At 35.7% G+C, this 15,633-nt stretch overlaps 3 protein-coding genes across 7 annotated transcripts; all 3 read right to left on the bottom strand.

The window, feature by feature from the left end:
* LOC104770467 (probable beta-1,3-galactosyltransferase 1) lies at window positions 1,677–4,415 on the bottom strand. 3 transcript variants are annotated; one of them, XM_010494902.2, is made up of 11 exons: window positions 4,141–4,415; window positions 3,667–3,748; window positions 3,554–3,585; window positions 3,282–3,475; window positions 3,131–3,194; window positions 2,944–3,016; window positions 2,737–2,857; window positions 2,562–2,649; window positions 2,325–2,453; window positions 2,129–2,241; window positions 1,677–1,971 (listed from the first exon to the last, which is right to left on the bottom strand). In XM_010494902.2, the coding sequence occupies exons 1-11, from the start codon at window positions 4,254–4,256 to the stop codon at window positions 1,823–1,825; spliced, it is 1,161 nt and encodes a 386-aa protein (XP_010493204.1). In that variant the 5' UTR covers window positions 4,257–4,415; the 3' UTR covers window positions 1,677–1,822. The 3 variants fall into 3 exon arrangements, with proteins under 3 accessions (XP_010493204.1, XP_010493211.1, XP_010493216.1); XM_010494909.2 differs by having other exon boundaries at window positions 1,680–1,971; window positions 2,325–2,450; XM_010494914.2 differs by having other exon boundaries at window positions 1,682–1,971; window positions 2,325–2,450; window positions 3,554–3,582.
* Window positions 4,689–10,182, bottom strand: LOC104770449 (starch synthase 3, chloroplastic/amyloplastic-like). 3 transcript variants are annotated; one of them, XM_010494878.2, is made up of 16 exons: window positions 9,898–10,182; window positions 9,276–9,339; window positions 8,050–9,180; window positions 7,719–7,933; window positions 7,353–7,626; window positions 7,101–7,276; window positions 6,915–7,022; window positions 6,710–6,819; window positions 6,504–6,609; window positions 6,239–6,409; window positions 5,989–6,117; window positions 5,714–5,896; window positions 5,511–5,642; window positions 5,314–5,425; window positions 5,088–5,211; window positions 4,689–5,012 (listed from the first exon to the last, which is right to left on the bottom strand). In XM_010494878.2, the coding sequence occupies exons 1-16, from the start codon at window positions 10,012–10,014 to the stop codon at window positions 4,883–4,885; spliced, it is 3,282 nt and encodes a 1,093-aa protein (XP_010493180.1). In that variant the 5' UTR covers window positions 10,015–10,182; the 3' UTR covers window positions 4,689–4,882. The 3 variants fall into 3 exon arrangements, with proteins under 3 accessions (XP_010493180.1, XP_010493185.1, XP_010493194.1); XM_010494883.2 differs by having other exon boundaries at window positions 9,928–10,151; XM_010494892.2 differs by lacking the exon at window positions 9,898–10,182 and adding an exon at window positions 9,430–9,512.
* On the bottom strand, window positions 10,288–12,924 carry LOC104778680 (pentatricopeptide repeat-containing protein At1g11710, mitochondrial-like). Its single transcript, XM_010503129.2, has one exon. It carries the CDS (start codon window positions 12,734–12,736, stop codon window positions 10,763–10,765), a length of 1,974 nt encoding a protein of 657 aa, XP_010501431.1. The 5' UTR covers window positions 12,737–12,924; the 3' UTR covers window positions 10,288–10,762.

The raw sequence follows: 15,633 nt of genomic DNA, 5'->3' as shown, positions 1-15,633 counted from the left end.
TTTTTTTTTATTTTTTTTCTTGGTTTTCTGGAGCTAACTGGAGTTAACAATGGAACGAGAGTGGGGTTTATGAGAGGTAACAGCGAGATATTAGTGCGGTTCAATCAAATAGTCGTCCTCTTTAACTTATGGAGATCGGTGTTGTTCGATTGAGCCGTGCCAATATCACGCGGTTAGCCAAAATTTATGGCAAAAAGATGGTTTATCATATCCCTAACCCTAACCTTAAAGGTATGTATCATTATTTTTTTTATTGGTTTCATTTCTGAATAATATTCCTTTGAATCACTATTTTAAAAAATATTATGTTTTTACTCTACAGGCTTCGAAGGAACAAGCAACACACAACCCAAAATCCAAGTACAACTGCGATTTGCACTTCTATTTTTAGGAAGTATTTAAGGAATTATAAGTAAAAAATATATAGTAACATGCTAAGAGAGTAAAAGTACTAGCTAGAATGTAAAAAAAAATTCGTTTTTTAGTATCATGATGACATTACAAAATACAATAAGTATTAATTTGTAATTATCTGTACCTTTTTTGTCTTAACTGTCGAATGTTTAATCTTATTTGTTATTTAAATAAATGTGTATATGCTTCTTGTTGTTAACCTCACGAAAACTAGGAAGTCTGTTTTCTGGACTTGGTCTCTCAATAATGTTAAAATCCAAGAATTTCCATAAAATCGTTCCACATTTCCGGTAGTATGTTTGTGAAACAAACAACACATACTGTATTATATTATTTCTAGTGTAGTGTCATTTCTTGTTTCCCCGACGATGTCAAATAAACATTAGAGAATAGGAGAATTACAAACTACGTGAACAAAACAAGAGAGTCGTATTGAAAATGTGAAAATCTGATTTCATGACTTCAAAAAAAAAAGCATCGAATAGAAACCTTAGGCCATCTTTATCCGTAAAACATGATGGTGTTCTTAGCCCAGGAAAATAATAAATTTAATGAATAGTGGGCTTAAAACACAATTTTTGATCTTAAAGTAGAACTGATTTAATGATAGTTCTTGTGTACGTGGCGTTACAAAAGTTGTTGAATTTGGTATTGTATTTTGAATTTGTTTTTTTTTTAATTTTATTTACAATGTTTTTTTGTTTCATTTTTGAATTTGGTATTGTATTTTGAATTTTAGTAAAAGTTTTTTTAGTTGCAATTTAAATATAATTTTTAAAAGTTTTTAAAATTGTAATATATTTAAAATTATTATATTATTAAATCTTATGATCTTAAACATGTTCTCCCAATAACTAATTTCTTAACAAAAGATCTAAACTAACGATCTTACATTATTTTCATAATATTTTTATCCAAAAGTGTTCCCCATTAAAGATGCCCTTAGGAGTTTTGATCCCCCATTAATGATGCCCTTAGGAGTTTTGAGCCTTCTTAAGTCTTATACTAAGCCATTATCAACACAAAATATATTATAGAAAAGCACAAAAGGAGTCCAATAAAAGATTTAATGAGGATGCAAAAAAGGACATGTGGAATTTAATAGAAAAGCACAACAATAAGGACTCTCTGTCTGTCATAGGACAAACCAAATGTGACCAACACATTATTTCTTTGTCTCTCATTAAACTACTTCACTAACTATTTTTTGCAATACCATTTATTCATTTTCTGACCAATACCCTACTAACTATATAACCCCACCACCCCCACCCAAAAATAAAAAAATAGTATAGTCTTGAATTATTTTCACTCTCTTTTTTTTTTCCTTTGAGAAATTAGCTTTACTGGAATTATAAACTCCAACTTAATTAATATTAGCAAGTTTACCCATTAAGAAATTTTGTTTTTAGGAAGTTAACGTCCATAACGCATTTTGAGGTTCCCCACAACGTTCGTGAACGTCTGCCATCCTCTCGGCCGACCGACAGATTCCGCTGCATTTCCAGTCAAACGACGCAGCACAAACACTGCCCATCACTGCTTTTAGTTCACAATCTGCGTTTCAAAAAACATACAAGTTTTGATTAATAATTTTTTATTTATTTAGATGCGAATCCTAAACTCTTTTGTAAATCAACTTATAATAAAACCGGTTACAACTACGGACTAAACCGAGCCAAACCAGGAAAAAATGTTAAGCTCTTTAATTTACCATGAGGAGAAGTACTGCAACAGAGTTTTTTCTCATCAACATGTTCTACATTCAGTCCGATGAACCAAGATCCCAACGAAACATCCTCATTCGCATACTTGTGCAGTAAATCCCTTACTCCAACGAAACAAATGAGATCTTTAGATTTGGTTTGCATTTAACCGCTAATGCCATGTTAGGAAAAAAAAAAACTTACTGGTTTATCAATATGTAAGTAGCTAGATCTTTAGATATGGCGTAAAACTGTCCCGTGGCATGACGGAAATACTTGTTTCCTACCTCTCCAAACTTCCAATACTCCGGTTCATGGTACTTGACACTCCTGCTTTTTTAGCCACAAATATAAAAAATTCCGGAAGGGTTGCTGGTTTTAGGCTGTTTTTAAGTACCTACAAATCCTCACCTTAGAAGGGTAGGTAGGTTTTTGACTTACTTTCTGGCTAGGACGGGGCCGGACTTCATGCAACCAACATAAACCCGAGGCTTGTTTCTGTGTGTGGATAAAGTCGTCTTGAGAGTGGCTGCAAAAAATAAACGGACCAAGGCTTAAAAACAGAATGGATGATTGATAGTATAAGATAAAAGGTGAAACAATTAATTTTGATTACCAAGATTCACATGAACGTCATCATCAACTTTGATGTAGAATTCAGCATCCCACAAGGAAACAGCGGTAGCGAAAAACGTTTTTGTCTTGGCGGATAACTCCATGTAACCCTCAATATGTTCCTGTTTGTTATCTCAAGATTTGAATCAAAGTAGCATTAAATTACCAAAACACACAAAAGTTTGTCATCATCTTGCACAGGTTATACCAGTCTCAAGAAATCTCCGTGTGTTTTCTCTTCTGCTTCAATAGCTTTATCAAGAATTCCACGAGACAACACACTGCAACCAGAACACAAGAACATATAAAAATGTCGGTATTCACAAAGTAAAGTAGCTAGTGGTATAAATGCTTAGTTTTTTTTTTCACTACAGAACATGTCTTCTTTGTTGTACCTGTGTCCTATAACAAAGCGAACAATGATGCCTTTCTCTTCTTCAAGTTTCTTAAGCTTCTCTCCTGAATGATAGTTTATAAACCGAAAAAAAGTTACAGTTTCTGGTTAATTTACACAAGAAATCAAGAAACCAGAAACTGCCTCCTTACCTTGTGGCATCCATGTTGACCGGACCGAGTCACGTCTCTTACGACTACTAAAGGCCGTGTTAATACCTATAACCATGAAGTACTTTCTTTTCTTGGCTTCATTGGATATGTTAAATTTCCCATACAATGACTCGCGTTCTGCTCTAGCAGCTACTAACTTCATCTCTAAATGTGATATGGATTTATCTAAGATCCTGCATATTTACATTCATCATTATCTAAACAGATACTAGTTCATTAATGCATCTGGTATAGTTTCCAAATGGTTTTACCCGATAGTGTTGTTATCATAGTCCAAAACCTGCTAAGAACACAAGATCAAACAATGTATCATCGAAAGGGCCAGGTGAATTAGTGATGCAAACCCGCAGAAGTTAAATCTTACATTCTTTTTATAGCAGTCACTGGAACTTAAGCTTAGTTTGGATAGTCTTGATACGCCTCTAGCTCCAGGTACATTCCACATCCTGATATAATGATTATCATTTATTCCATAGTGATACATAGTTTTGCAACAAAGAGATACAATTACAACGTGACACCATTTGATCAAATCAGTGTAAAATAGAGTTTTTTTTTCCCTTAATTCTTCACAAAAGCTACAAGGGATACATACAGACCAACAAGTCTCTAAGCTTAAAAAGCATGTCTTCACCGACAAAACGATAAGCTTCAAAAAATCTACTTAAATTTAGAGAATCACAAGGCAGATTTTAGTCCCAAGAAGATGAAATTAGTAACAACACATTAGAAAACACCCAAATGATTATAATTCCAGAAGAAGAAGAAAAAAGCTAGAATCAGACATGAACAGTGAGATACACAAAATTCTAACACAATCATGTAGTAAAAGATTTACCTGTTAGTGAAGAACACTCCAAGGCAAAAACTTGCGAGGCACAAGAGAAATACAGAGTTTCTATAAATTACATTTCTAGGAGTAAAATAGTAATCTCCTCTGTTCTTGAAAGACATTAGGATTTGGCTTCTTGTGGATTCAAATCCGTGAAAGCCAAAAAAAAAAAAAAAGGGTCAATGCAAAATCAAAGATTTGTTTAATTTGGAGTCAAAAAGATTCAAGCTTTTTTTGTTTTCTTTTCTTGGTGGGTCTATTTACAGTTCTTTTATGCACTCTCACTCTCTCTCTCTCTCTCCGCATGAAGAAAGAACAAACATACACCTGTTGTTTCACTTTATTTTATAACTTAAGAAATGGGTAACGTTTGGGAAATACAATAATGACGTTACTAATTATAGATTTTAGAGTTATCAAAATTACCAAAACTGATGATTTCTTAAGCTACTTACTAATAATGATAACTGCAGCTGCAGATCAAGTACCGGGTTGTATTGCACTTTGAACCGGTTCGGGTTTAGGATTATTAAAAATTTATAATCACTAATCAGTGTATAAAATAAACTTTTATTTATTCGGAATTACAGAGCAGAATGCAAGAATCCATAGTCCTAAACGTTCTTTAAATGGCATTCGGAATGTAAAAGTAGAAGAAAGGATCAAACTCAGGTAAAAGGTGTATTTAGCTAATTTCTGTACATACAAAAGAGTATTTGATCACAAAGTTTCCTTTTGGTTTTTTTGTCTACTTGCGTGCGGAGTGATAGAGCTCAAGATACTCAAGTGCAGGACGGTTCCATGACCAGTCTTGTTCCATCACCGTCTTGCACAACGAATTGAACCAATCTCTACCATCGTACCACGCCGATATCGCCCTTGAAACACACAAGAAACACCTGTTAATAATGCTAGAATCAAAGAGAGTGTTAGTTTAGAGTTTGGTAGTTTACCTATTGAGAGCATAATCCACACCAGGAGCATCAGCCCCGTCGAAGCTGAAGCCATTAGGTTCAAGAACTTGAGCTTGTGCCCTTTCTTTATCATGGTCAACATCAAAAACTGTGTCGTAAAGTCCTATTGGACAAAGATAAACCATTACCCTGAAGTCAGCTTGCTCTTGAATGAAACAGGTAAAAGAAAGCTTTAAGATATCTATTCATAGCCAAAAACAGTCACCTCCAGTTTTTCGAACGACAGGAACAGCACCGTATCTCATGGCTATGAGCTGCGTCAGGCCACACGGCTCAAATATCGATGGTACAAGAATAAAGTCAGCCCCTGCGTAAATCTGGAGAGTACATCACAGACTTAGACCAATACCAAAAGCAAATTAAGGAACAAAAAACGAATAAAGGTTTGTTATTTTGTTCTACCAAATGGGAGAGAGGTTCATCATAGGTTAGAACAAGCCGAGCTCGGTCACCATGAGAAGAATGCAATTGGTTTGCCAAGTTTACGAAATCATTCTGGATCCGAGGATCTGGAGCTGAACCTAACAACACAACCTGCTTTTAAGAAAACCGGTAAGGATTGTGAATAAGTTCATGACAGGAATTTAATAAGGGTAGAAAAGGACCTGTCCATTCCGTTCCAAGGTACGCCAAATAGCGTGTTTGATCAAATGTATTCCTTTCTGGTGAGTTAAGCGTGTAATAATTCCTACTACCGGAAGATCGCCATTCTGTAGTCCAAGCTTGGTTTGCAATTCTTCCTTCGCTGCTTTTTTGCCTTCTACTACGTTCTCTGGAGTATAAGGTACCTAAGAAGTAAGAACCACACAAAGTGTTCAAACATCACAAAATTAACAAGAAAATTTAAAGACGGGAAAGGAGAGGATACAATGAAGCTTACGGGAAGGAAATTATCGTTATATGGATCCCATATTTCCGGATCGATCCCGTTTATTATTCCGTGAAACTTGTATAAATGTGGAGAGATTACAGAGTTTCCAGCAACTTCCTTGGCATACGTTGGTGAAACCTAGTATAATGTTAAAGAGTAGACCGAGTCATGCTTGTTCTCAGCTTCTTCGGAGAAAAGGCACAAAGGATATTTCTTTGATAACAGATCTCTTAAAAAGAGAAGGCTTTCCAGGATTTACCGTTGTAGCTTTGTCTGCAAATGTCATTGCTTTACCAATCTCATTTGCTCCAAATTCCAAATTATGAATTGTGAAGACAACACGGGTTTTAATTAAACCGTAATGCGTGTAATGATCCTTAAATAACCATGAAATCGGAGCACTGGACCAGTCGTGGCAGTGAAGAATGTCCTGTACATGGTGCGAGCACGAGTAAGAGCAGCTAGTTAGAACAAAGTAGTAATACTCTCTAATGAGAACTCTCCAAGAGAACGTGTAGACTCACTGGATGAAAACCTCCTTGGAGAAGAAATTCAAGAGCTGCGTGACAGAAGAAACCAAATCTTCCTGCATCATCTTTACAACCGTAAACACATCCTCGCTGAAACAATCTGCAGTACTCAAGCAACAACAACAACAACTTCTTCATGCCCTCAAGAGATGATGAATGAAATGTGAAAAGAGCTTAAAGAGAAATATGCATAAGCTAACCCATTTTGTGGATCTAAAAAATAAACCGAAAGGCCTTCTACTTTTCCATGCCAAACTTTTATTTCGGTTCCTCCCCAGTGATAACTTCTGTTGAATTGCAAGTCCTTCACCTATTTTCAAAAAAAAAAATTCAGGACGTAGAGAGAGATGCAGAAAACAAAAAAGGGAAGTGAAAGCGGAGAACATGAGAAGACATGGATCTTACAAAGTTGTGCTTTAAGCAATCATACTTTGGAAAAATGATATCCAAATTATGGTTTAATTCTTGAACAGCGCGAGATAAACTAGTGACGACATCACCTAGGCCTCCAACCTGCAGGTATTAAATACACATAAACCTGAATACACATACAGTGTTTTGAAGGCTATAAACCCCACATCTTACGGTTACCTTCGCGATGGGTGCCATTTCAACAGCAATATGAACAATGTGCAATGGTGGTTCCTTTGAAATACCTCCCACGACTGGTAAATGGTAATCTAGACCATTTTTGTTATCAAACGTTCCACCATCTTCTTTATCAGAGAACACAAAGTCCATCATGTATGCATCCAATGGGACCTTAGCTGGAAAAAGAGAAAAATTAGTCACGTATTATGCAACAGCCACTAGAATGGAAACCTATTACAACTGTAAACGTACCTGTAGTCTTCACGTGTGAGCTTCCATCATCTGCTGCTTCCATTTTCTGAGGTGGCAAAGGACCCAAGCGATGAGTCCAACGATTAAAAGAGCCTCTAAACCAAATTTCAGGCTTTCCATTCAGAACCGTGTTTGTAGGATTGTAGAAGACAGTAACAGGGTTTCCCGCTTGAATCTCTAGAGGCTCGGTGTAAACCACGTCTTTCTGGGATAGAAGAAACTTTTTAAGTGTTCTTTCCTTTGTTTTGGCTTTCAAGCGAGCTGTTTTTTCCATCTGGAAATAAGAAAAGAAGGATGAAGAAATGTTTTGCAATATATCGTAAAGAGGATAAGCTGTTCTTTCTTTTACATGTGCTGATCACTGACCTTGGCACGCATAGCTTCCTCTTTTAACCGCCTTTCCTCCTGAAGTTTCCTAAACATCAGATTTTCTTCCTCTAACCAGTACATCTCTTCTGACGTTCTTCGAGGAACAAGTGCGTGGAAATCTTGGCGACTATTATTGTCATACAGAAACGCTCCTTTAGGGGGTCCATCAGCAAAGACCCAGTCAATGACTAGAGCACCACTGGGAACTACGACTGCATATTGAAATGAAAAAGATCAATATAAAGCAAATGGCAGCAATAAGATATGTGACTACAAAATATCAAAATGCAAGTTTTTTCAACAGGATATAAAAGTTTTACATACATACCTTCAGCGAACCACCAATCTCTGCTCTTTGGATCAGCCTTCAACTCAGCATCAACAAGCTTTTCAACAATAGATAATCCCTCAACCCAATTATTAAACCCTCCATGTAACCAGAGTTCCTTGGAATTAGCCAGAGGACCTGAGCTTTTATTGTAGTATAATTTGACTTTATCTTCAGCCTTGAAATCACTTGGCTCAATGTACCAAACATTCTCAGCCGCGATTACAGCTTTCTTAATAGCCGGTTGAAGCAGTTCACGTCTCTTCTGAGTCTCAGCCTTTGCTTGTGACCTATCAGCTTCAATTGCAGCCTTTCGAGCTTCAATTCTTCTATTCTCTTCTTTTTGCCTCTCCCTCTCAGCTTCTTCATTGGCTATCATCTCTTGCTCTCGCAATTTCTCTTCCAGAAGAAAATTCTCAAAGTCAACTTTATCCATCCCACCTTTTATCTCTACACAGAAATCTTTTGAGTCATTGTTGTCATATACACTTTGCCCATTGAAAAACACAAAATCCACCTTATAAGCTTCTTTGGGGATATGAAGGAGACATGACCACCAATCACCATGAGTCCATGTCTTTTCCAATCTCCTCGTAAAAGACTTCCATCTCCAATCGTTGAACGCCCCCATGATCAAAACATCGGGTTCGTTTTTCAGAGTCGATAGATTCCTGTTGAGAAACACTTCTATGTCTTCATCAGGTTTGACAACAACGGGATACACAAACATTCTATTACCCCTCGCCAAATTTTCCTTTGCAAGGGCTTCTATTTCCTTCCTACGAAGATTCTCTCTTTCATTTTTTAACTTTTGTTCTAACAAATCATCATCCTCGGTCGTTTTCTTATCCAAAAGGCCACTTCCACCTTTAATATCCAAGCTATCTGACACATTCTTCTCATCAAAAACAACAGAGCCTTGTTTCTGTACATCCGCCTTAGTTCCGGGAAACTTACTAACCCCTATTACCTTATTTGTTACTGTGGAAGTGGCGTTACTATCTTTTTCACCATTCTTCTTCTGAGTTCTTTTCTGAGCACTTCCTGCTGTTGTTGGCCGCCCAAAACCTCTGGGACCTGAGCTTTTTGGTCCTGAAGCTGCCATTCTTCCTTGCTTCTTCCTTGAAAAATCTTGGTTCAAGAAAATAAGAATCGCATCAAAAGGACTGAATCAGTAATCACAATGAAAAGTTATAAACCCTATGAACCGAGTCTTGATTCTTAACCTGCACTTGCCGTGATCTGATGCAGAAACCCATTTGATTTGTATTGACTTTCCAAAGAAGCAAGCTGCAAAACCAAACACGTCGATGGTAAGACAAACTAATTCAATCACCTTCTCACAAGCTCTAAGCCACAACCAAGAATACATATACTCACACCAGAGGTAAACAAGCTAGATATAAAAGATGAGACATTTGCATTCCTCTTAGCTCTAAACCGTGAATCTTCAGATCGGACTCTTTAAAATAAAAAGCTCATTAGTCCCCAAAAATCTTGTCTTTGTCCCCTCTAACTTGGTTTCAAAAGTTAAGGCTTTCAATGAGCTGATGATGGTACCAAGAAAAATTGAAAATTTCTAATAGATTAAGCTCTGGTCCTACAATACACCAAATTCGAAACGAGGTTTCTAACATGAGTATCCCAATCCAGAGACCCTACCAGAGTTGAATCCTCTAATAAAAAATAGTACATTGATTCAATTAAGGATATCCTATTCCAAAAGACGATCCCACAGAGAGAAAAAAGTAGAGAACAGTGTGCACTTCAATTTCCGATAAAGTAGAATCCAAAGTCATATCAGCGAAAAAGATGGAGTCGGGAAGAAGAAAAAGCAAAGAGCTTTACAGTAGAATTAGAGCGAGGAAAAAACCCAACAGAGGAAGTAGTGATTTTGAGCCGACCCTTCTCCTGCAAAACCGCTCCGAGACTCGCTGGTCTCTGTATCTGCCAACACACTTCCATAGCTGCCAAAGAAGAAGACGAAGAGAGAGAGAGATAGACTAAAGAAAGTGGCCGTGTACACTGTTCAGGTATATGCTTGCTTAGACTAGAAAGAGAGAATGTTTGTTGTTGAAGCAGCCCCAGCCCCCTCTCCCACTGCCTCACCACTCTTCTTAATCACTCAACTCTGAAACTGATCTCCTTCATTATTTTATTCTTAATTTACAAAAATTCACTAAATTAAATAGTCATGAGAGAATCCATGCGTTGATTAGTATTATTATAAAATCAATTAAAAAACATAAGGTGCTCTGATATGTTGACATCTAGCAAAATTACAACAGAAGATTTTATACAAATCGCAGTCTCTCACACGCAGCCATTCATTTTTTAACTTGTAGCAATTCATCGGCGATATATATTATTTTCGTCTGCTTCTCAGGTAATATTCCTTACGGTGTCTAAGCAACATAGCATCAATCTGGACGGTTGTTAATCCATAAGCAATCAAACTTGTTTAGTAACGTAGATCAGTAAATGTATGGTCTTCTTCTTCTTTTTTTTTCTTCTAAATACAAAAGCTCGTGACAACGAAATCGTCTGGCCGGTGCGTAACCGTCACGTGTTAGACAATCATTCTATTTACAAGTCCACGTCAGGACTAGGCACGATCCTGTTTCCAACGCTGACCGTTGATTACAAGAATCCTCAAAGGCTCCCCACGTGTACGAACAAGAATACGATAAAACCCTCCGAATGATTCAGTAGTTTAGTTTGCTACGGAGCTTGAATTAAGAAGTGGATGAACAATAGATCGGTAGATATGTTCATGAGGTGTAACTCCTCGAAGAATCATGTAATCATGAAGCTCAACGACTTCTTCTAGACCAATATTCTTACTAAACGATGTAATCAAAGTTGCATATGTTATAGGATCCGGAGCAACACCTCTTTGAACCATAATCTTCAATACCTCTTTCGCTTTCTCGTAACAACCAAACTTGCATAAGTGATTGATCAAGATGTTGTAAGTCACCAGACTAACCAACTTCTCATCGTCCTGTGTCTGCACTTTAGATATGATGTTGACAGCTTCTTCCACATTTCCGGTTTTGAGAGACTCGTTCAACAGTGTGTTGTAAGTTATAGCGTCCTTACTTGCCATAGCGTTCACAACCGCTTCAGCTGCACCAGCTAATCCTCTTTTGCTTAATCCATTCACAATTGAATTGTAAATCACAAGATTCGGAGTTTTCTTCATTTTGATCATACCATCATATGTATCGATAGCTCTTTCCAACTTCCCTTCCTTTAGGTAACCGTCAATCAAAGTACCAAACGTAATCACATCAAGAACCATACCACGAACCAACATATTTCCTAGAATCTGATCAGCACATGGAAGCTTCTTATCCTTTACGAAATGGTGCATAAGCGTATTGTGACAAACTACATCTTCCCCTAGATTCTTCTCTGAAATCTGTCTCTGAAAATCAACAGCTTCCTGTACATATCCGTTTTTGCATAAACCTCTTACAACAATGGCATGAGTAAACTTATCAATTTGCATCTTCTTACTGATCATATCACGCAACACCTTCATTGCTCCTTTAGTATCACCTTCCATAAACAGCCAATAAACAATAGAGTTACAGACAACAGTATTCGCCACAAGTCCCTTACTTGTCATCTCATCACACAACCTTAAAGCTTCATCTGAACTTCCAGCTCTGCCATACGCATCAACTAAAGCTCCATAGGTTCTTTCATTGCAACCAACACCTGAATCAACCATGTCACCGCGGATCCTTTCCGCCAAATCCAATCTCCCGACCTTGCAAAACCCATTGATAACGGAATTGTACGTCACAGCATTAGGTGAGACAAAGAATCCAGACATCACTCCCATCTTCCCTAAGAGCTTCAAAGCAAATCCCATATCCCCCGTCTTACAAGCTCCATCAATCATCATATTAAAGCTAACAACATTAGGCCAAACCCCACACTTAAGCATCCGGTAAAACACTGATAACGCTTCACGCAACTTATTCTCCTTACAAAACGAATAAATGACAAGATTAAAAGTATTCACATTCTCAACATACCCTAAAGAACCCAACTCCTTGTAAACCTTCCAAAACCAATCAATCTCATTCAAATTCAATAAACAACCCATAAAATTATTCAACGCATGAACAGATACCCAAAAACCCTCTGCTCTTGTCTTATCAATCACTTCATAAACTCCTTCAGGATCACTATTCTGTGTACAAGCCCTAACTAATGAATCAAACACATCAATACTCGAACCACACGCTTGGTAACTTCGAATCAAACCGGACAAAACATGTGAAGGACTCAACTTTTCACCTTCCACAGACATCAAATCCACCATAATCGATAAAGCATCATCGAATCTTCTCGATTCCACCAGCAAATGAATCATCACACAAGAAGCTTCGAAACGATTCTCAGACTTAGCAACATTATTATTACCTAAAACCCAGTTGTAGAACTCTAGAGCTAGCTTCGGTGAGCTTCGAAACTCGCGAAGAACTCGACTTACCAACGAATTTGTGAGATTTGAGGAGAATTGATGAAAAGTGTTCCATCTTCTCTGTTTTAAATTCAAACAGAGAGCACTAAAGAGAATGTCTTCAGGCTCAGGATTCGAGAACTTCTTAGCGACGTGGAAGAAACGTACAAGGAAGCTTGTTCTTCTGGAGAAAACGTGAGCTAACATACGTTACCAGAAATTAAGTAATCAGATTACGATAATCACACTACTAAACCCTATTTGCAAAAACCCTAAATCTAGGCAGAGGTCTTTAAACGTAAAATTCGAAGGCATGGTCTTCCGATGTAAGAGCCTCGATACTGGAGGCTTAAAACTTCGCGATGGATAACTCCGGCGACGGCGGCTGCGTAAGTTTTTAGTTGCAGAGAGAAAGATGAGAAACGGTACAAATAAAAAGACAACGAGGTTAAATACTTAACCAGATTACCGGTTTAAAAATAACCGAAATGGTTTGGTGGTTCACAAAAAAAAACTTGGAACATTGAGGCTTAGATAAAAAAAAAAAAAAAGCTGTATTTAGATAAAAAAAATATCTTTGTAGCCCGTTCGCTTCCGCATTTTTTTCTGATTAATTTATACCGAATATAAGAAGGGAAAATTCCCAAAAAAACACAAACTATTTAATATTTATCAGAAAAAATATGAACTTTTTTTGTTGTCAAAAAAATACACAAAATATTTTTTAATTGATGAAAAATATATAAATAATTATTTTTTCCAATTTATCTTCGTTTCCGATACGACCGTTAACGGCATTGTGACGGGGTTACTATTTTTTGAAAAAATTCCAGAAAATACATAAATTATTTATTTTTACCAAAATAATACATGAACTTTTTTAACTTTGCCTGAAAATATATAATTTTTCATTTCTTATTTTTCCATTAACAATGTTATAGATCATAACTCATAATTTTCTATGCTCTTTTGGAAAAAAAAACAAAATCAGTTCAAACTCCATTAGCGCATAAAAACGAGTTTGAACTGGTTTTATGTTTTTCTTCTTTTTCCTTAAGGTAGATTAGAATATCGAAGGAAAAAAAAATCAAAAAATTAATAAGATGAGCGGTAGTTTTTTTTGGGAATTTTTCCAATTTACGTGTATTTCAATGCCAGTTCGAGTGTGGTAAATTGGATCTTCAGACGTTCTGGTTCCACTGCACTTCCCACTGCAAGGCTACAACCATCTGCTCAAAGAGTTCTTTGGTCTTCTGAGTGCAATCATCGATTCTAATATCTTGTGCTTCTCCAATAGCACAAGATATCAAGATCTCCAACTGATTTTGATACAAACTTCATATTAAATTAATTTTAAGACTTTATTCAAAAATTGTATGATCTTTATATCGTCAATAAAAACTAAAGAATATTTTAAAGTAGTCTTAAAATTTTATTGTAGGTTAATACTTAATATTAATTATCAATATTTAACATGACATATATAAATTTAGTTATAAATTTTATTTTTAAATCAAATGTAAAATTCATTTTAGATACACTAAAAGTAGTATTGGTATTTTTATTATAATTTGATTTATTTAATATTTAATCTATTTTAAAATAAATTATTATTTTTGGTCACCATTTATTATTTTATTCACTTTCTGCATCTTTTCTTTTAATTCCTAAAAAAATATTTATTTTGGTACGCATTATTCTTTTTTATTTATTTTCTTTTTGTTTCTTTAATGGTTAACAATAGAAGCCTATACGTTTTTAATATTTATTTATATGTAATTTTTTTAATAGAAATATGTAGTGTTTTTTTTTTTGAGTTTAATGTTTTATAAATTAGTACATATATAGTGTGTAACACTTTAATAATGTATGTTGTGGAGTTACGTATAAAAAACCTTTACTAGTATAGATTATGATTTTACTTTTATATTTTTAAAGAGAAGAAAAGCTGATTTAAAAGTCTAGAGAGGTTGGTTTTCAAAAAAAAAAAAAGTCTAGAGAGGCATCGGGTCTAATAGACTACAGGCAACACAATCTATTGCCATACAGGCCCAATTAAGCAAAAACTTGGAATATTGAGGCCTTTTAAGCACAGTATTTTTAATTTATTTATGTATCTCTTTAATTCACTATCACAAGCCATTACGTTACGTATCAGCAGTATTAGATTAAGCCAGACTTTAACCCTCATTTTATGAATAATGTTCACTAGCCTCATCACGTACCATATTAAACTACCACAATTTGGGTACTTTAGACTTGCATGCTTTCGTTTGTACTTTACTCCATAAGAAGGCAATTACCAATATGTAATTTTTGGCTAACAAATCAAAATTAGAGCATTCTTATAGTCTTTCTACATCAAACAATGATTTTGGATTTGTGTCTATAAATGATAGGAATAAATTTAAAGGAATCAAATTATTGAGAGAGAGAATGTGGTGAATGGTGGAAGAGAGACTTTGAGATAAGAGTGGAAAGAGATGTGGTTGAGCCCACATATATGAATTTAGGCCATGATATTATTATAGACTTCTCGATCGATCAAATTCACTTTCAAAGGTCCTTTCTTGAAAAAGGCAAAGGCATATAACTCACAAAGTGATCAACACACATTTTTTTTAGACAAAACTTCCCTCTCTTATGCTTTAACACAAAACACTCTTTAACTCGTGTCACTTTCTTTTGACCGCAACCATACCCTACCTCCCCCTCCATAACCTCATCTCCATATAATATGTCTCTAGTGTTGATACATACAACATACTCATATAAAAAAAAACTTATAGCGCTGATTTGGCCTGAACTAATGACATCCCAAGCATATGTATATACACTTTTATATTTGACATATATTAATAAGTCTTTCGAGTGAAGTAATACGTGTTTCTAGCAACTAGATATACATCCTTTTAGTTAGTTTTGTCCGGAATTCTATGATTACAGAGAGAATTAGTTATATCATTAATCTTTTCGAGATGTTATAACTTTCAGAGACGTCTGTGTATAAATATAAATAAGAAGATGCCATTTCATGAGCAATCATGATTTTATTTGGGAAAAATGAATTGATAATACAATGTCTTTTTCTTGCTCGTGAGTGC

Source organism: Camelina sativa, chromosome 3 (genome assembly GCF_000633955.1).
Source record: "Camelina sativa cultivar DH55 chromosome 3, Cs, whole genome shotgun sequence".
Classification (NCBI taxonomy): domain Eukaryota; kingdom Viridiplantae; phylum Streptophyta; class Magnoliopsida; order Brassicales; family Brassicaceae; genus Camelina; species Camelina sativa.
Note: the sequence above shows the minus strand (reverse complement) of the source record. Positions and strands in the feature narration are given on the sequence as shown.

Coding starts and splice junctions, on each gene's coding strand:
- LOC104778680 (XM_010503129.2), bottom strand. CDS start 12,736: ATGTTAGCTCACGTTTTCTCCAGAAGAACAAGCTTCCTTGTACGTTTC.
- LOC104770449 (XM_010494878.2), bottom strand. CDS start 10,014: ATGGAAGTGTGTTGGCAGATACAGAGACCAGCGAGTCTCGGAGCGGTT. Junction 6,820..6,914: donor ATTGCTTAAAGCACAACTTT/GTAAGATCCATG, acceptor TTTTGAAAATAG/GTGAAGGACTTGCAATTCAA. Junction 6,410..6,503: donor TCCAAGGAGGTTTTCATCCA/GTGAGTCTACAC, acceptor CACCATGTACAG/GACATTCTTCACTGCCACGA.
- LOC104770467 (XM_010494902.2), bottom strand. CDS start 4,256: ATGTCTTTCAAGAACAGAGGAGATTACTATTTTACTCCTAGAAATGTA. Junction 3,017..3,130: donor CGCTTTGTTATAGGACACAG/GTACAACAAAGA, acceptor TTCTGGTTGCAG/TGTGTTGTCTCGTGGAATTC. Junction 1,972..2,128: donor TTGCAGTACTTCTCCTCATG/GTAAATTAAAGA, acceptor TTTGAAACGCAG/ATTGTGAACTAAAAGCAGTG.